This window comes from Phyllostomus discolor, chromosome 6 (genome assembly GCF_004126475.2).
Source record: "Phyllostomus discolor isolate MPI-MPIP mPhyDis1 chromosome 6, mPhyDis1.pri.v3, whole genome shotgun sequence".
Taxonomy (NCBI): domain Eukaryota; kingdom Metazoa; phylum Chordata; class Mammalia; order Chiroptera; family Phyllostomidae; genus Phyllostomus; species Phyllostomus discolor.
In genome coordinates, this window is record NC_040908.2 from 147,773,811 (window position 1) to 147,793,667 (window position 19,857).

The window sequence follows — 19,857 nt, forward strand, 5'->3', positions numbered from 1 at the left end:
CAGGGCAGAAAAGCATGTGCTTTGTAGTTAATCAAAGACCCAATATGGAGTGACTTCAGCCCCACTCCGCCCAGGCGTGGGATGGGGATTCAATGACCACATGACCCAGCCTCTAAGGTCAGAACGCCTGGCGTGTTCATATGTCCTCTAAAATAGGCGACCTGTAGGGATAAGATTTACTGAAGGCCAGAATATTATTTCCATGTGGCTAGAAATGTGTGGGAGGGTAGGTGGGTTGGCTTCAAAGTTTAAGCAACTTGGAAAGCAATGCCAAACACGCAAACTGTCCTGGGAGTGCTTTGTGGTCTATTCTCTTAGTTGTTTGTTTGTTTGTTTGTTTGTTTGTTTTTTATGCAAACCTCCAAAGCAGACAGCACTTTTTGGGCTTGCATTTACATCCTTAGTCATAGTTCTTCCTTCTACCAGTCAGAATTAGGGCTCCAGCCGAGCTGGACAGACACCTGCCAAGGTCTCCATTTTTTGGAGAATGGGAGAGTACCACCGCCTTCTGAGAAGCTACATGAAATGCAGATTCCAGGGCCTACATAGAACCATTTCTTAGCCAAAGAATTGGAAGTTCTAAAACTAGGGTCACCTGAGTCTGCTTCTGATCAAACCACAGACCCACAAGCTACTGATAACAATCCAGGCAAGTCAGAGTCATCTGACTGGAACATTCTTAGTGATTTTAGCTCAGGCTTCTGTCTCAGGCCCCCTGCGTGGCCTCAGGTAGGAAGAAGAACTGAATTTTTGGAGAGCTCCCATTACTGAAATCTGAACCCAGGGAGAGACGTTGGGGTCTGACTTCACTCAGCACACCTGGCTTGCTGTCCTCGCTGCTGTATGAGAAGTTAGGGTCCCTGAATTCCTCTGGTCCCTGCACCTGGGATCCCCATCCTGCGCTTTCCCAGGACCCCGCTGAAGGATTGCCAGGACACCGTGACTGGTCTGAAATGGCAGCTCCGCCATGGTTGGCGGGCGGGTTTTCAATGGTATGAATCATTGGACACTTCTGGGAAGACTGGAATACGTTAACTCATATTACTGCATCCATTTTCCCAAAAGGAATCCTTAGATAACTAAACAGATTAGGAAAAATAATTGATAAAGACTAAAAATATTCTCAATTTCTGTACTGGACAGACTTCTGTCTTAAAAATCCATGTATACCTAACCAATGTAAACTGAGACGTGAGCACATTAACTCTTTCCTGTCTGTCCCACATTCTGACATTGGTTTTTTGGCTCCTGCCTCAATGACCGTATGACAGTCTTCAAATGTTCCTAATAATAACAATCAGATACTTGAGACCTGTTTCTGTTTTTTTGCAGATTAGTTCTAACAGCATGCATCGAAGTCAGAGGGAGGCAGAGAGGCGTGTCCCGGGCCAGTCCCCTCCACCCACCCTCTGACACCAGCCTCCATGCCCCCTGAGAAAAGGAGGCCAACCCCGTCCACAGCCCCAGACAGTCCGAGGCCCAAGGAGGGGCAGAGGATACTCAGCTGACAGTCCTGGGCTTTGCGTTTCCCACTCTGGCCTTGATGGCAAATGTCATTCTTAGTACTTGACTCCTGTCACATTGACTTCTCTTTTATTCTAAGAAATTCCACATCCACATTTTTTAACTAAAGATTAAAACCACATTGGTTTCATTCTTTCCTTTTTTTCTTTTTTTCCAAATGAAATACAGGGTAAGGAGGGAAAAAGGGACTAACATTTGTGTGGCTTTGGCCAAATAAACTGATCATTTGTCACATTTATGTACAAATGTGCCTTCAAGATTTACCTTGACCTATAAAGGTACTAGGGTAATTGTCTAGTTATTCAAAAAAAGGATGATAATAATGTTTTGAAATAGTTTAAAGATCAAAACCATAAATGTTTTGGAACAAAATATAATGTTTTATAATCTTTTGTGGAGGTGTTCCTGACCAAACACTAAATTCTAAAGGAAAATATCAATAGCTCCAAGAATATACAAATGAAAAACTTCTAATGGCAAAAAGTAATGTAAATTTTTAAGACAAATGCAAAGTAGAGGGGGACATTACTGGTGACATTTGACACATGAGTTAATTAATATGCTGATACATGAAGAGAGGTGAAAACCAATCAGGAAAGGATGAATACCCCGACAGGCAATGACGACCCCCCACGGTCCACAGAGTGGGGGAGGGGAGGGCAGGATGGTCAATAGGAACACAAAGAGGTGCTTCCTCTCGCTCGTAATCAACAAAATGCAAGTTCAGTGAGATCATTTTTCACAATCAGACTGGAAAGTATTAAAGTAACTGATAACAGCCAGTGCTGGTGAGGAGGTGGTGAAAAGCATTCTCTCACGCCGGCGGAGAGGGACTTAGACTAATGCGCTTGCCTAAATAGCGATCTGGTGATATGTTTTAAAACCATTCATGCGCTTACCATTAGACTCACAAATTCCACTTCTAGAAAGTTATCCCGAGGGGGTCATCAGACAGCCTTGCAGAGATGCATTTACAAGGATGCTTGTCACAGTCCCACTTGATAGACACGCCTCAAGTGTACGTCACGGGCTGGGGCTGGGGGGTGTACTGTGGTACGTACGGAATGCTGGTTACGCAGCTTTTAAAACGGTGGAAAGCCCTATATTGACAGATATAACTTATATGGTATGTTGACCAGTGAAAATAGCAGTTTACTGTGTCTCCACGTAGGAAGAACTGGAGAAGAATGTAAGTGTAAAGGTTAACTAGAAGGTTGCTTCCTACCCATTATCCCTGGGAGGTGGAGTCACTGTTGATGTTCATTGTCTCCTCCAAAATTTCACCCACTCTCTGCACTTTTCAACAATGAGTAAGTAATACCACGCTCATCACCAGAAAACAAAAATAAACCGAAACACCATTGTTTTTATGTTTGGAGAATAAAAAAAGATTTACTTTTTCTCCAAAGAGAGAAGGATCTTTACGGTTAGAGATACGTAGCCATAAGAAATTTACAGGCCTGAAAAAGAAAAAGCAAATTCTGGAATGTCTCCCTTCACCTTCGGGAACTGAACGCAGACTCCAGATCCCCGGGATTATATACATTTCAGACCTTTTCTGAAACCCCACTCTCTAGTAGACCTGAATTTGCATTGATTGGCTAGATGGAAATATAATCTGGCTTCCCAGGTAGTCACCGCCATTTGCCTGTTAAGTCACTTAAGGAAAACCTGACTGCCTGCTCAATAGCCTGGGGACAGCGGTAACGCTGTGTCACGGAGCGGCCACCTCGGGGGCGGTGCACAGTCCTGGGCTCTGTAACAAAGACCTGCCGGCTCGTGACGCCAGAGGGAATGCTGGGCCCTGGGTTTGCTGGCCTCCCTGCCACCTGCCGTATGACCTCGGTCTTCGCTGGTGACCCAAGGAAACACAAACAGCGATTGCAGACTGAAAGGATGAACTGCCAGGCATTTCTTATGTACTTGCTCCTGTTTGTTTTTGCTACATTCAGTCCAGGGTGACATAAAAAAAATGTGTTTTCTCTCCTGAGTCCTCATTGGTTTCTGACTTGCTTGAGCTAGGTAATGAAAAAGGAAGTGACCCTCAGTTAAGGTCAAGTCAAAACAACGCCAGCCTGATTTCCTTAGAATCGGTGGGGCACAATGGCCCATTAGAGGTTCACGTAGAACCCAAACACTTACCTGACTTCTGGTTCATTAGAAAAATCTCACCCAATACACCATTTACCCTATAAAAGCTCCTTCTCCTAGTTTTGAAAAATTACTCCAGTAGACTGATATTTGGGGATAGCATGTTTCAAATCACTGGTGGGAGAACTCCTTAAATAGAATAACGTCCTGTCATATCCTTTTGGAAAACATTTAAAACAAATAACTCAATGCTGCATGTGACAAGGCAGGCATGCCAATTAACGGCATGCATTCGTCTGAGAAATTTAATGTGAGGTCATATTTCCAACACAGTTGCCTACCAGCAAAAACATTCATCAGAAAGCTCCAACGTTTCTAGAAGGAACCAAATATACAAAGTGTTTGCCTTTTTCAAATATAGGTTAAGAAGATGTGAAAAGTGCTCTCACTGAACTTTGTGATGGGAAGGTTTCTGAAAATGAAGAAGTGGCAAAGAGGGTCAGACAGTGCGCAGAGAGAAAGGTGATTTCTGCGTTCTCTACCTGGAAGCGGTGCCCAGGGCAGTGATCCAAGCTTGGAATATGCCAGCAAAAAAGGAGAAAGGGTTTTTCCTGGTCACTAGAAAGTAAATCAAGGGGAGAAAGATGCCCCCATGGATGATGAGGCCCACAATCACTGTGACCATGTACATCCCCAGTTGCTGAGCAACCACTTCTAAGTCCTTGATGGCAATGATCTTCCCACAGATCAGGCAGGCAATACCCAGGGGAGAGTACCTGAAAAACATAAAAGGAAAAAAAAATACACTGAAGACATCTGTTCAGTTTTGCTGGAAGAGGGCCATGAGGTTCAGTGGCTGCTACTTTTGACTTCAGATTAATGGCATTATATGCAATCTGGTCCGTGGATTTGGTGGCTCCTGCTCTGATTAAAAAAAAAAATCCAAAGGCAAACTTTGTTGCTTGGGTGATTTTTAGGAATAGAGGAGACAAGCTTTACCACCTCTTAGGTAAGCACCAAACTTCAAGTTGAGAGACCCACAGGTTGTGTCTTTGAGAATCTTGTTGGATTTGTCTTGCCACAGCTCCTTCCTTGAACACTGGGAGAAGCCCTGACCAGTGTAGCTCAGTCAGTTGGATGTCATCCCACAAAGTGAAAGGTTACCAGTTCAATACCCGGTCAGGTCACATGCCAGGGTTGCAAGTTGCATCTCCAGTTGGGACATGTGCAAGAGGCAACTGATTGATGTTTCTCTCTCACATCAATATTTGTCTCTCTCTTTCTCCCTCCCCTCCCCCTCTCTAAAGTAAACAAATGAGATTTTTAAAAAAAGAAAATTGGGAAGAAATCTTGAGTTTCTCAGAAAGCTGATTAGCGTTTCAAGAAGCTATAAACTGGTGTTTGTAAATTTGCTTTGTTTTTGCCTCGGAAGATAGGAAATATATTTAAGTGAGAAAGAGAACACAAAGCAACCGTCTCAGCCAAACAGTACTTTAGAGAAACGTGGTTTTATCACTTCTAAGTCTGCAAGGATTTCTTTCCACACTTACTCTAACAATAACATTGGCTCTCTACTGGAGTGCTCCTCATTTAATTCTTACCACAATCCTAAAATCTAGGCATCATTATCCCTATTTGGCAAATGAGAAAATTGAGGATGGACAAAGTCAAAACACCAGCCCAAGACCACAAAAGCAGAAAGTAAAGAAGAGAACCATCCCAGATCTGAAAAACTCCACTAGTAGGATTTTTCCCCACCAAGCCAAACTACTTCCCTTTAATGAGTGATCGTAGCTCTCTGTAGATAAGCAGACAATTTGCCTTATACCAGTTCATGCTGTGTAAACTTATTTTAACTTCTGTATTAGTATTATGTTACAGTGCACTTGGAAACAATTTACTGTTGCGCTTCCTCTTGAGTGAGGTAACCACGTTCTCTCTCTTCTTGACTGTATTTTTCACATTGTTGGCAACATCCCTTTTGTATTGCCCAATCTGGTGTTGTGGGAGCTTGAACTTGCTCAGCTTGTAACAATGTCTGATTGAAATGAATGTGTTAGTGGGAAGCTTGACACCTTATTAAGAATTATGAGAGAAAGACGTGAGGAAAATGACATCCTGGGATAAGGCTCCCAACCAGAGTAAGGGAGCCAGGAAAGGAAGAGGGCACTTATGCCAGATTTTGTAGAGGATTTTTTGTTTGTTTGTTTGTTTTTGTAATTGTGCCCAGAGCAAGCCCTTCCATGGCTAAAGGAAGGCTCTTAGAAATAGATGAGAGTCACATACACAGTCACATAAAACATGGAGCTATCCCGCCACTTACCAGCTGTGTGACCTTGGTTGGTGACTCATTCCCGTTTTACAGATGTGCATGTTGAGGCCTCCTCTAACCTCTAAGGGTTGCTGTGAGGATTACATTGTGAGCACACGTATGCATGTGCTGCCCACAATCCCCCCATCCCTGCCAGCACCATTACTTCTCTGACTCCTCACAAAGGCATCCTTGTATGCTCTGTTCTCACACCCGTGTCTACGCCCTCTCAAAACCCATGCTTAACGAGTTCAGTTGAGTTAATGGGGTGTTCAGAAACATCTCACAGGCTCCTGCCACCCAATTGAGGATGTTCTGATGAGCAAAATATTTTCTCAAGAAGAACCTTCTCCTGAAAAAGGTCATTTGTAACTGAGATGAATTCGTTGAAACATCAGCATAGCCCTGACTGGTGTGGCTCAGTGGATTGGGTGTCCTCCCACAAAGAGAAGGGTCCCTGGTTGGATTCCCAGTCTGGGCACGTGCCTGGGTTGTGGGTTCAGTTCCCAGCTGGGGTGTGTGCAAGAGGCAGCCGATCGATGTTTCTCTTTCACGTGGATGTTTCTCTCTTTCTCTCTCCCTTCCCCTCTCTCTAAAAGTAAATAAATAAAATCTTTAAAAAACCCCAAAACATTAGCATAGCCACCGCCCTCCTCCCAGATAACCTTCTGCCTGTAGCTGCACTTCTGCTTTCCTGGGGGTGGAGGCTGGCCGTGTGTGAGTGCTGCTTCTGCAGGCCTCAGGGAGTCGTGCCCCTACACCCTGGCTTTCCCCTCGGGTGCCACAGTCACAACAGCTCATAGATCAGCGGGTGGTCTCAGGGGCCAGCTCTTTGTTTCCTGGGATTGTAAATAGCGGAGAAAACTGTGCCTTCTGATAAAACCAACAAACATTTATCTTCATGAACCAAGAGATTAATTCTCTCCAAAGCACCCATCACCTTTTAAAGATGTCCAGGAAAACACACACACAAAAAAGCTGTTTGGGGTGCCATCCAATTTTCCTGCTCTTTTGGGATGAGCAATTTGTAGAATGAAGAGAAAATGTTTTCGAGGCTCTTGGCCAAGCAAGACCAGCTATTGAGTCCCCTGGAGAACACATCTAGGCCGGGATTAGAGAGGGTGACAGGTCACCTCGGAGCACTCAGCTCTCTGGGAGAAACACGAGTTCCCACTGTAAATGGAGAGTGTTATTCAAAGGGCAGAAGGTAGAGTGTTCGGGGAAATGAATATGGCAAGCAGGGCTCTTGGTCTCCAGAACTAGAATGAGCATTAAGTAGGACAAAGAAAGTGTCTATGTGCTATGATATTTTTGAGGGCCATTACTTCCCTGCACCTGTTTTCAAAACAGGCAGCTTAAGCTTCCACTCAGAAGCGAGAGTTTTCAGTTCCTGGGCTTCCATATTAGTGAATTATTTCACTGAAAATGACACTCCATGGAAAAGACGGGGCTGATGCCCAGGGTCCCAATTTATCACTCGAAGCTTCTGAGCTGAAGCAAACAGTCAAAGCCACAAAACAAAGCGCATGAACAGGCTGAGGGCTCCAGGGAGTGTTCTGCAGCCACATGATGCCCAGGAATCGTCGGGCCAGTTTTCAAATGAGAAGAAGATGACTATTGAACTAGGAGGAGGGAACGGCTTCCATGCAGCCCTCAGACTAGTCGTACCCTCAGCTCCAGGCACTGTTCTCAAAGCCACTGATTCATCCAGGACTGGCCTGTAGAGTCTTTTTCTTACTGTTGCGTCCTTCTGTCTTTCCTCCGCCCACACGGTGCCTCAGTCCTTCTCAGGCTAAGCTTCCCACTGTGATGCCCCTCCTAGGTTCTGCCCTCTGCTCCACAAGTGCAAATTCATTCACAGCACTTAACCAACGCAGAACTCCATCGGTGTCTCTGTGCCTGTGCAGACACCTGCTTCAGAATCACGCCCTCTGCCTGGTAACAATGTGGATTCCAAGGGTCCATCACGTACCTACTGAGTTAGAATTTCCTGGGACTGGCCTGGGGACATTTCTATTTTAAACAAGTCCCCAAGGTAATTCTGATGTGTTGGGGAACTACTGTTTCAAGGAATAAAATAGGATCTGCAACTGATGTAATGCAGATATTGCTTGGTCAGCTGTTGGGAGCTGCTGACTTTAGCTTCGATGTTATTCAAGGCCTCTTTGGTCTTAACGTGCTCAGTTAAGTCAGGACGTTCAGGCACAGGACAGATGGTGAGCCAGACACTTGGAGCGGAGGTGAGTGGAGTTAAATCTCTAAAAGTTTTGGTTTCAGTGAATAAAAAACTCTCAGTCCTGCCGTAAAGCCACTCTGGTTCTGTCCCATGCATCTCCCATTGCAATGCCAGTCTGCCAGCTTGGGATACAGATCCCAAAAGAACTCGGAATTGGACGAGTAGGTCAATAAAGAGTTAAAGGTACACTCCAGTTACTTAGAGGCGCTGTCTGTACTGAGGCTCAGGAAGTAACGTAAATTTCCATTTTTGCCCGATCCGCTTAGACAGAGAGGTGTTTTGGCTATCCAATTTTGCTGACAGATGGCATATGTGGATTGAAACTTTTCATCAGATCGAGTAAAAATTAGCTCACTGGGCCTCCAGGCTGCTATCCACCCACCCCACCCACCCCACCCACTGACTTCCTTTCGCAAATACATAAAAGCTCAAAGCTCACGGTGGCCTCCAGGGCCCTGCAGGCTGCCCACCTCTCCCTCTTCTCCCCCTTCCACCATCCACCTCTCTTACCAAACAACCATATTCCAACCATTCTGGACCTTCCTTTTGATCCTCAAAAATGTCTCCCTTGCTGTTTGTTTCCCTGGCAAGATCTCCTCTTGGTTCTTCATATACCTGCCTCCCTCTCATTCTTCAGGTCTTCACCAAAAATCACTCTCCCAGATAGCCCCGCCTGTGAGAGTTCACTCCTTGCTTCCATCGCCCATCACTCTCTATCCCATTTCCCTGCCTAGTGCCTTCGCAGCACTGATTACTCTCTGAATTCTTACTTGCTTCCTTTTACTTTCTTCCTCTCTCCTTTCAGTAGAACGTGAGCTCCCTGAGGTCAGGAATCTTTCTCTGTCTTATTCACCGTTATGTTACCAGTGCCTGATATTGTTGTTGGCACTGAAGAAGTGCTTGAGAAATATCTACGGAGTGGAAGGATGGATGGGTGCATCCGTGCAGGCACGGATGGAGGGGGTTTAACTGCGAGGGAGAATGGAAAGAGTGAGCAGAGACTTCACTTCTCACTTTATGTTTCTATCACGGTGAGATTGTGAGAAGTTTCACTCTCTGTATAAGTTTCTAAGATTAAAAAGTATTTTAAAGAACTTTGCAAAAAATAATAACATGAAAATCACACCAAAGTTAAGGGTTTCTCTCTCTCTCTCTCTCTCTCTCATTCTCTGTTTGTAGAATCAGAAAGCCTTGCAGGCTTTTTGAAGCATTACGAAACAGAGAACAGAGAGAAACAGATTCTGGGTTGCATCAATGATGGCCATGATAATCACAATATAACCATAATAATTCTAGTTCATGCAAAGTGCTTGGGCAGGTCCCAGCACATAGGAAATGCTCCACCTCTGGTGGTCACAACTTCACTTGCTTCTCACGGCGATTCTATGGTGAGGATTTTAGAGTCAATCATTTTACAGATCAGGATGTGGGGTTTAGAGTGTGTCTAACTTGCCTCAAGGCACACAGCTAGCAACACGAGGATCCTGGGTTCAGTCCAGCCTGAATCAGACAGAAGTTGAGCCAGGTACCACTCTCATCCAGCTCCCATCACTTAGGCTGTGCAACACCAGGCAAGTCAGCCTCTGTGCTTAGTTTTCTCATCTGGGAAATGGGGCTAACAACAGTAGCTATGTTTGCCAGGTATTATTATAAAAAATAAATGAGTTAATGCATGTAAAGTAGTTGGAATAGTAGTAAGCCTAATTCAGGCACTTGGTGAGCCTTAGTTATGATTTAATAATGACTGTAATAATAGTCATTATCTGCTCAGTAATAAATGGGTAGAGTCCAGTACTCAAAATAGCACTGAGCATAGAGCAAGAATTTAATAACTCTAAGCTATAATTTAATAATTATTAGAATAATAATAACCTCCTCAATGTTATATCTGCTATTATTAATATTCTTACTACCACATAGAGAAGAATACACAAGAACTCTGATTCTTTAAGCTTTGGGGGGTCAGCTGAAGAGCGGTTGCCCATTTTACCCAGAACCTTCTCACACTTTTTATTATCAAGTGCTGACACGGCAGCTAAAGAATGAAAGAAATGTGCACAATTGTCATGTAACACCCTCCTAGATGAGGTAACTGAACAGCTGTCAGAAATCAGTCCACAGGTCTCATTCCTGACTCACAATTGCTCTTCATCTCCTGGGACATGATGCTGTATCTTTAGGAGTTCTGTTTTCAGTGAATAGGAAACTTCTGGATCCACACCACCCTCCATCCCCAGGGAGAAGAAAGACTGCATTTTATCCCATGACTCATCTGATTTCCTAGACGATTCCTTTTCTCTCAAGGGCTCAGTGACCATGACGTTGGTACAGATGAAGGAAGGAGCTTTCATACTCTGCCCACATCACTGGCATCATAATGCAGAGACTCGAACTGCACTGTTAGAGCAAGGATGCTCCCTCTGCTAGAAACTCTAGGAAACAAGAGGCCTATTCTGTTTTATGTATTACCACGTATTAAACTTGGCAAGCTCACAATGGATCGAAAAGACTTTTGCAAAATTTTACAGCGTCAAATTTTGTGTGACTTTCAATTTTTACACAAAAGAAATATTCAGAAATCTAGTGTTGCCTGGGGAGTTGAATAATCAGTACAATAATAGAGAACATATTATTTTACTAGCATCCTTTCCATGTTTTAAAAGTATAATAAAGCAATGATCTGAACAAGCCAGGTGTATTAAATATGGTTCATGAAATCACAAAGAGCATCTTCATAATCTGAGACTGGGGGTCTTCAGCTAGACCACTCAGTCCTGAAGTAAGAATTTACTGCACCCATGTCAGTGTGTTTGGGTTGGCAGTGATTAAAAAAAAAAGTAGAGAACAGACTTTTGCATTTGTAAGGTGGGAATAGGGGCCGAGAAAAAGAAGAGAGAAAGAAGGTAGAATTTCAGTGGAAGGCACAGCATAGAAGGGGAGAAGACAAGAGGGAGGTTGGTGACGAAGGTGGGTAGGACTGGGACATGAAGAGAAGAGGAATTCATCACCCAGAATTCCTATGGTAAATAGAATATAGATGTGGTTTAGTCTAATTGTGCTTTTTTTTTCTAGTCAGGCATAAGGACCATCATAAGGGTCTCAAACAAACGTGTGTAAAAGTCTGTCCGATACATGACCACTAGAAGGTTCCCGTGACAGAGGGTGGCACAGCTTCCTTAGTGAAGGACTGGGCACTCATGATCTCACAGGCTACCCAAGATTTCAGAACCACAGACCATAAACACACATGTCGTGAAGTGGAGACAATATTGCTTGGATGAGTCAGACAAAAACCTGGCCCTGGCTGGTGTGGCTCAGTTGGTTGGAGTGTTGTCCCATACACAGAAGGGTCTCATGTTTGATTTCCGCTCAGGGCACGTGCCTGGGTTGCAGGTTGGTCCCCCGTTGGGGGGGCATGCAAAAGGCAACCAATCAATGTTTCTCTCCCTCTCTCTACCTCCCTTCCTCTCTAAGCATGTCCTCAGGTAAAGACAAAAAATAAAACTTACCCCTACCCACTAACCCATTAAGGACTTTAATATCAATATGAACTCCAGCTCTCCCTAGCTATGTGATCTTAGGCAAGTTAATTCACCCCAGTGAGCATCTGTTGCTTTTTCTATAAAATAGGAATAATAATTCATCTTTGCAGGGTTGCTGGGATTACATTTGATTGGTACTAAGCAACTATCGTAGCTCTCGGCAGGTAAAAGAAAGTCAATAAATGATAGCTTTTATTATCATCATCACGATGTTAAAGAATCAAGATTTAGTGTGTTTGGACCACAGTTTTCACTTCTGTAAAACTAGAGGGTGGGGCCATATTCCTAAGAGCACTTACATACAGTTCTAATTTAACTCTGTGATTTCACTTTTGCTTGCATGATCTGCCCCTTTTTTCTTCTGAGTCATGACTAACTAGGTCAAAGATACATTGCTTTGGATAGCAGAGAACTGGAGCAATGGGTCACGCCGTATTCCTTGTATCTTGGGCTTATTTTAGTTTCCTGATACTGCTCAGCTTCAGCATTCCTGACTGGGTTTTCCAGCTTGTTTGTTTTCCTGTCTCTCTCTGTCAGTATTTTTGGTGGTGGTTGTTGTTGTTGTTATTGTTTTATTTTCCCTTCCAGGGCAGGGATCAGCAAACTCTTAAAGGGAACAGCCTAAGAGTAAATATTTTAGGCTTTGCAGGCTGCACAGTCTTGATCAGAACTACTCAACTCTGCCATTTGGCACAATAGCAACCTAGACAACATGCGAACAAATTGATGTGGCTGTGTTCCAATAAAATGTTATTTATGGCGTTGAATGTGAATTTCATGTAATTTCCATCTATTGTAGAATATTACTACTTTTTAAATTTTTTTCCCTGCAAAATAAATACACAAAACCCATTCTTAACTTGTAGGCCATACAAAACAAATAGCAGATAAAATTTGGCACGTGGGCTAGTTTTCTGTCCCATTTTCTAGGAAAAGCTTCAAAGAAAGAGAGAGAGAGAGATTTTCTGGGGACCCCATGGCCTTCTGACACCCCCACCATGATGAGGTAAAGACAAGCCCACTTACCACATGATCATGATCACTAACTTCATTACGATCTCGTTCAAAATGTTGAAGAAGTCCACCATCAGCTTGGCCTGCTCGCCCATCTTCCCCATGGCGATGCCGAAAGCAATGAAAAACCCAATCAGACCTGTTGGGTGAATCGCAAGGCACAGGAGAACACATTATAAAGCCCGTGTTTTCCCCCTTGTTCTTCCCCATTCCCGATATACAGAGACATGTGCTCACGCCTGCTACCCACCCTACGGATGCGGCGTGGAAAGACGAGAGCGTCAGATGTCACACTGAACAGACTGTCCCCCGAGGAATAATGGCTTTCCTCAACACTGTCCCTGAGCAAGTGCAACTACCAGCAGTGTGTTAGTTCCTTGATGAAAAACAAATCCGTTTTCATTCCAAGCTAAAATGTACTTCTCCACTCTCTTCTCACTCATGAGCTCACATATAAGCAGGTTTATTAGTGTATAGATTGATGAAGGAAGGCTTGCTGGGACTTGGAGCCAATATGAAATTAGCAGAGATCAAGTCGCCAATCGAGTCTCTGCCACGGTTACGTCTATTCTGCTGTGGTGTTATCCCAAATGAATACGTGGCTGGCATATTTCCCTCTAGGAAAATCAAAATGAAACATTATTTTTCTTCTATGGCCACATTCCTAACATGAGAAGGAGAAGGAATGTCAAGAAATCAAATGGAAAACAAAGAGAAATCCAGAACAGTTGGGAAACCCCAAACGACTGAGTGTATTTGGGTTTAAACTGTTATTTATGGATTGATCATAAATCTTTTCATGGTCAAAACATTAGAATGCAGTTTTTAAATTGTATTTTTTTCAAGAGCTTAAACACAAAAGGTAGACTTTGTTACTTCCTGGCCCCTCAGCCCTTCTCCACTCACTTGAGTGGAGAGCATTTGACCCACACACAAGCCCAGACCCAGCTCAGCCTCCAGGGTCCACCCCGATCGCGGCCAGAAGGATTGGAGGAGCTCCATCACAGCCCCTCGTGTCAGCATCGAGTTGCATGAGGGCCTGGACCAAATCCAACACTCAGCCTGGGTCTCATTTCTGGATCGGCTTTTTCCCCACTCCCTGTGCCTCCAGTTTTAGTTCTGGGAAGCTGCCCTCTACTTCAGTTCCTCTAAGACCTGGCTTTTCTCTCCTCACCAACCCCATGCCTGGTCTGGAGCCTCACTCAGATCACCCTGGGACTGGGCACACTACACGGCGACAGGTGTCTCCATACCTGCTTGGGAATGTCTGGATTTCTGATGGCCAGTCACTATGTGCCCCCTCCCCCAACTCCTGGCCCAGTATCGCCACTCTTGGGGGTCCAATGCTGATGACTTGCATGGACTATCAACCAATGTCCCCTTGGCCACAGGACCTTGCTGCTGCCCATCCGACTCTTCTCTCTGATCTGCAGCGTGCGCCAGCCTCTCTCCCCGCTCTGCTCCTCTTCTTTCCCATCCTACCCCGACCCAGTTTGGTAGGCCTGGTTTCTACCCCTCCCTCTGATATCCAGTTTCCCATTGTGTCCGGTTGTGCCTCAAGTCTTGAGCTAGATCTGGGGAATGATAGCACTATAATCGGATTCTCTTAGAGGGGAATTTTTTTCCTCTCTGAACCTCTGATTTTACCCTTTCCATAGTTACCAAAAACACTTAGCACCTCACCCCATGCACATTATCAACCCAGATTATTCAGCCATCCTTCAATGGACCTCGCCATCATCAGCAAAAAGAACCCAGTACTTGTATTCCAGATTGCTAACCCTCTATATTTAATATTTTCCCTTTTCCACCCTTGGCTGGAAAGACTGACAAGTGACTTACAAGGGAGTTACTGGCCATGAAGGCAAAGGCTCAATAAGAATTAGATCCAGGACAGAGTGGCCTCGTTCTGCAGTAATGTTTGAAACCAAATCCAGGCTACTGTCAAGCCCTTCTCTTGAGCCTATGGAGAGGAGTTTGCGAGGCGTACGATGAGAAACAGTCTGAACATTCTGGCCTAGAACAGCTAGTGTTACCTGGTTCATTGCATTTGTAACTTTTAAGAGAAAATGAGCAGGGTCTCAAGGTCCCGAAGAACTGGCATAAAAAAGTTCCCCTTGCAGGGTCAGCAGGAATGGGCCGTATGGATAGGTACCAGAGAGAGCTGGCTAAGGGGCGACCTCACACTGTTGATTTAAGCAGTTGGGCTTAGAGTAGAGCCCAGATGTGCTCTGGAGGCTTTCTGGGAAAGAAAGGAAACTTGAAAGAAGTGTGAGGCCAGAGCCAGGGTTTTATCTTTACTTATTGCAACGCTTGATCCTTGGGGCTTTCCAAAGCCAAAAACAAAACACAAAAAAAGACACCATCTCTGCCTTTGGATAACCATGGAAAGAACCGTATTTCAGCTATGATTTGTAAGTGGGAAGTTAGGCTGTTGAGTCTAACGTCCCTTGGCTTTCCAGGGCCTCAAACTGCACTTGGAAACCCACGTCCAGCTTGTTATTTCCCTCTGGAAACACTGACTCATTCAACTCACTCTGGAACAGTGGGGTTTCATTTGAACAAAGCCCTCTAAGACTTCGTCCTTGGGGTTGAGGGAGTAGTGAGCTGTTGAAACTCCCCAGTACAGTCAAAGGTCACGTGTCTTCCCAGAATCCACCAAGACTCTACAAACGACCTTGAAAGTCTTCTGAATGATTCACTCCAAAGCTTTGGCCCCGTAACTCATGGCTTCGACCTCCTCCAGAGTGTATGGAAGACTGGGGAGCCACTCTGGCCACAGGGTTCCGGAAAGCAAGGGTAGTTGGGAAGGTCCTGAAAGGGTCACAGATGTCTGGGCAGTGGGAGACAAAAGCTACTCGGGGGGTAATTGCTGAGGATATTTGTAAACCTTCCCTCTCAGAGGACTCTCCCATTCTCTCTTCTCTCCTTCCTCCTTCATCTCACACTGATGCAAACAGTGTTTACTGATTTTTCCATTGCCTGGCAACCGAGTCAGCTTATCACCACCCTCGATCCCCGCTTGCACAACCTGCTTCCTGCCAGGCCGGAAAAAAAAAAAGATGTCTTATTGAAGCTTCTGCTTTTCAGTAGCTGGACAATCCTGCCCCCTCTACCTCTTTCAACTATTCTGGATAAAAAGGAATAAGGTTACCCAATTTAAGACAAATAAACAAACAGGATACCTAGTTAAAACTTGCATTATAGAGAAACAATGAGAAAAAAATTTTAATATCAGTATGTCACATGTAATATTTGGAACATACACTAAAAATTATTTCTTGATCAGAAATTCACATTTAACAGGGCACTCTTTATTTTACCTGACAAGCCTGCTAAGGAGACAGGAGTCACTCACATTATAGAGGGTCTCTATCCCTGGTGGAGGGTGTTTCCTTATTGAGTTCCTCAGCTCACCTTTAATAATGATAGTAGCTCACATGAATAAAGCACGCGGCATGTACAGTTGTGCTGTACACACACAGTCTCACTTCATCTTAGCACTGATCTACGAGGGAAATGCCAGTCCATCCTCACTTTACCAATGAAGCTCAAGAAGTGGGGCAACATCCCCTGGTCAGATAGACAGAGAGCGGTCCATAAGAGACTGAAGCCCAGTCTGTCCAACTCCAGAGCCAAAGAACTTCTAGGATGGCATGCTAAGGCTCCAGGCTGGGGGAAAGCGCTCATTAGAAGTACAGAGAGTTAAACAAGGTCATCTCCTGTTGGGAAGCTGCTTTGGACACCAACACGTTGTCCTCCTGACAGCACTGCATTGTTTATAGACCGGGGGAGGTGGGGGTAGGGGCATCACCCATGCCCAGCACAGTACTGGTATCCAAGGGCAGCTAAAAACGTGCTCAGGGAATGAGAGAATTGCATGTATCACTTTATGAAATGGCGAGCCAGAGAAAGTGACTTGCTGATGCCACAGAGAGTATGAGGGAATGTGCCCATGAACGTTCATCCCGTCTGTTTTCCCACACCGGACCTCTTGTTGTCATGCCCCTCAGGCGACTGCTTCTGCCCATCTGCCTCTCCCTCAGTCCCTCAGCTACCAGTCCCAGTGACCCTCGCACTGCGCCCCAGAGACAGCCTCCTGCTCCCCCTAGAGGACGGCAGAGCCATTGGTTTCCCGGGGAGGGAGGGAGGGATGCCAGGTGCCGAGAGGCAGGCGAGGCTGCCCCTTGTTGTGCAGGCAAAGGCCCCTCCCCCAGGGAGTTGAATACCAAGTTGCCTACCTAAGACATTCATGCCGTCCTTGAACTCCAGTCCCTTCTTGATAACCACCTTCGTTTCCTCAGGTGCCTCTGTTGCAGCCTCGGCCAACAGGGAGACGACAGAGTTGGTGACATTGCTCTCTTCTTCTGACTGAGGTGCCACCAGGACTTTCTTCGTCACTGTTTGAATCTAATGCAGTGAAAGAAAGAAACACATGAAGATGAGGCTTGGTCCAAAAGGTTAAGCCTGGCCACTTACCTATTTTAAAGTTCCTAGTTATGTTAAAAAAATAATGAACAAATACCAAAACAAGGTTATGGAAACTGGGGAATAGTTTGCATCTGTGTTTAACAAGGTGAGACCTTATTCTTCTTATCCAGTGGGATGTGACCGTCCTCATCACATGATAATTATAGGATTTGTAACGTTCATTCATGACTGGCTACAGGCAGAATGGTTCCGTCAGGGGACACGGGCTTCAAGCTGGGGGTGGACGTCTGCTTCTTTAGTCCCGTGACAGTAGCTCTGTGCCTCGGGACAACATCGAATGTCCACCATGGACGTTCCTCGTAATTGTGAGGCCCAGCTGGATGGCCCTGGGGCCCCTTGTGATGGATCCTGGTCCAGGAGAAGAGGACAGGGGGCAGCACTTCCTGCTCTGCCTGTTTGTCCCCTTCCTGCCTGGTTCCTGTGGGACAGTCTTCACAGGCCAACTCATGTGGGTGCTTCCAGGGCCAGGCTCTGCGGGCATCGCCATCTGGGTGCCAGATGTACCAGCCTCCAGCAGCCGCCACAGCAAGGGTGTCGGCTTGTGTTTCAGACCCAAATGTAAGCCGGGAAGACACCTGCTCCTTCTGGATCCTGATGCCAGGCCTTATTCGATGTCCCCCAGGCATCCCTGTGCAGATGGCTTCCCAAGAACCTCTCCTGCTATTCCTCGACATCTGTGGCAGCCATCCTATTTTTAAAGGTGCCAGGCACCCTGCATGCACAGTGCTGTGAAAACTCACATCCGAGCCCAGAGAAACACTCCCTCCAGGGGCACTGAAAATAGAACTCACGCAGAATCCTAGAATGTCAGCACTGGCACGGAGTTGGCAACAGATGGCTGAACCCTCAATAGATACAGGAAAGAAAAGCCTGGGGAGCTCAAGTGACTTTTCAGACGTCATAGAGCTACTGGCAGAGCTGGGACTTCAACTCAGATGACATGACCACCGCTGAGTTCTTGGCACCACAAGTGCTGCATGATAAATTCTACGGGCCCCGTCCTACTGCAGCTGGGCCCGAGGGCAGGCAATGCTTAATCGGACCATTTATCGGAAAAGACAGAGAAGAAAGCAGTGTTCTGCAAGGTGAGGCAGCTGCATTCTGTTCCAGCCCAACCACATGCTCGCTCGTGTGCAGGGAGGAAGAAAGCCCAGGCTCAGTGTGTGGTGGGAAATGGGCAGATATGGGCCCCGTGGTCTGGGCAACGTTGGTATGAAGAGAGGATTCAGGAGTGATCATAGGGAAGATTCTATGAGCAATAGAGCCATGATCCCAGTAACAAATGGGGGACAAGAAGCCATCTGTAGACCTATCCTAAGAATACTAAAGAAACCAAAGCTTCAGAAGTTCAAAGTTGTAATGGCCCTAGACCGAAATAAATGGTGGCTTCCAGGATCATGTTGGAAGCAGGTGCTCCACATTTGACACCTATTACCTCTCATTGTCAAGACTAGGCCCTCAGGCTCACGGGGCTGAGTAACTAACCCCAGGACTGACAGCTAGTAGATGCTGAAGCAGGCTTCAAAATGAGTGATATTTGACTCGAAAGCCCAGCTGTCAAGTAGCACAGAGCAGTGGTGTAAGTTGAACATAGGGAGATCGGGATATTAAAACACAGGCCTGGTTCTCTAGCTGGGCTCTCAATTCAGTGCCTGTTTGTGTTGGACAACCCCACCCGGGTGCCAAGTCCAGTCTCCTTGAATGCAAACTGCCAGGGTCTCTCACCTCAAAACCTGCAAAAGCCTGCTCAGTGACCTTCCCACCTCTCTTCCTGTCTACCTGCAATCACCAGGTTAGTATAGCTACCCCGAGCTCTGTCTATATCCATAGATGCCAGGCTGTTGCTTTTTTAAATAGAAAAAGAGTCATCTCTCTGCCTAAAACTCTCTTAGAATATGAACCCAAGTCTGACCCCAGACCCCCAGGCCATGCCTGAGCTGCATTTTGCTTACTCCACTCACCCCACTCCGCACACACTGGCCTCCCGTCTTGTCTCTGAACCCACTAAGTACCTTCTAGCCTCTGCACGCCTGGGCATGCCTAGGCCATTCCCCGCAGTTCTCACCTAGCTCATTCTGACCCCTCAGTGCCTCGGCTCAGACGCCCCACCCCCACCCCAGGGACTGCCTAGCCCTCCATCCTGCCCCGGCCCTCAGAGCACACGTCTTCATTTCTAAGTATCTTGTGTGTTCACCTGATATTCTTTCTGATCTAGCCCCGCTCACCCTCCCCCAATGGAAGTAAGCTCCACAGGGCAGGCACTCCCACCTCCTCATTCCCTTGGCCTCCCGAACGCAGCAGAGAGCATGGCACCGGAGAGGTGCTCACAGCATCTGTGGAGCGAGCAGACACAGATCACTGAATTGTGTGGGAGAAAAGACCCACGGTGGCCCCCGTTGCTGAGTGCCGTTGAATATGACCAGGCCATCCCGTGCAGCCGTGGATTTCTTGGCAACCCCACCTAGGTTCCCAGTCAGCCTTAAGCAGCAAGCAGGAGGCCTCCCCGCTCTCAAAGACACAGGTCCTCTCAGTGGATTGAGCGTGGGCTGCGACACCAAAGTGTCGCAGGTTTGATTCCCAGTCAGGGTACATGCCTGGGCTACAGGCCATGACCCCCACCAACCGCACATTGATGTTTCTCTCTCTCC

At 46.0% G+C, this 19,857-nt stretch overlaps 1 protein-coding gene across 8 annotated transcripts in view; it reads right to left on the minus strand.

Moving 5' to 3' along the window:
- The window catches only part of SLC1A2 (solute carrier family 1 member 2), a 143,421-nt gene that overhangs the window by 30,998 nt on the left and 92,566 nt on the right, over positions 1 to 19,857 (minus strand). For all 8 annotated transcript variants that reach the window (XM_028515718.2, XM_028515719.2, XM_028515717.2 and 5 more), the window contains exons 5-7: positions 16,960 to 17,128; positions 12,731 to 12,857; positions 4,158 to 4,391 (exon numbers count right to left, since the gene is read on the minus strand). In XM_028515718.2, the coding sequence (XP_028371519.1) occupies positions 4,158 to 4,391; positions 12,731 to 12,857; positions 16,960 to 17,128 (530 nt within the window). The remainder of the gene's footprint in view (positions 1 to 4,157; positions 4,392 to 12,730; positions 12,858 to 16,959; positions 17,129 to 19,857) is intronic.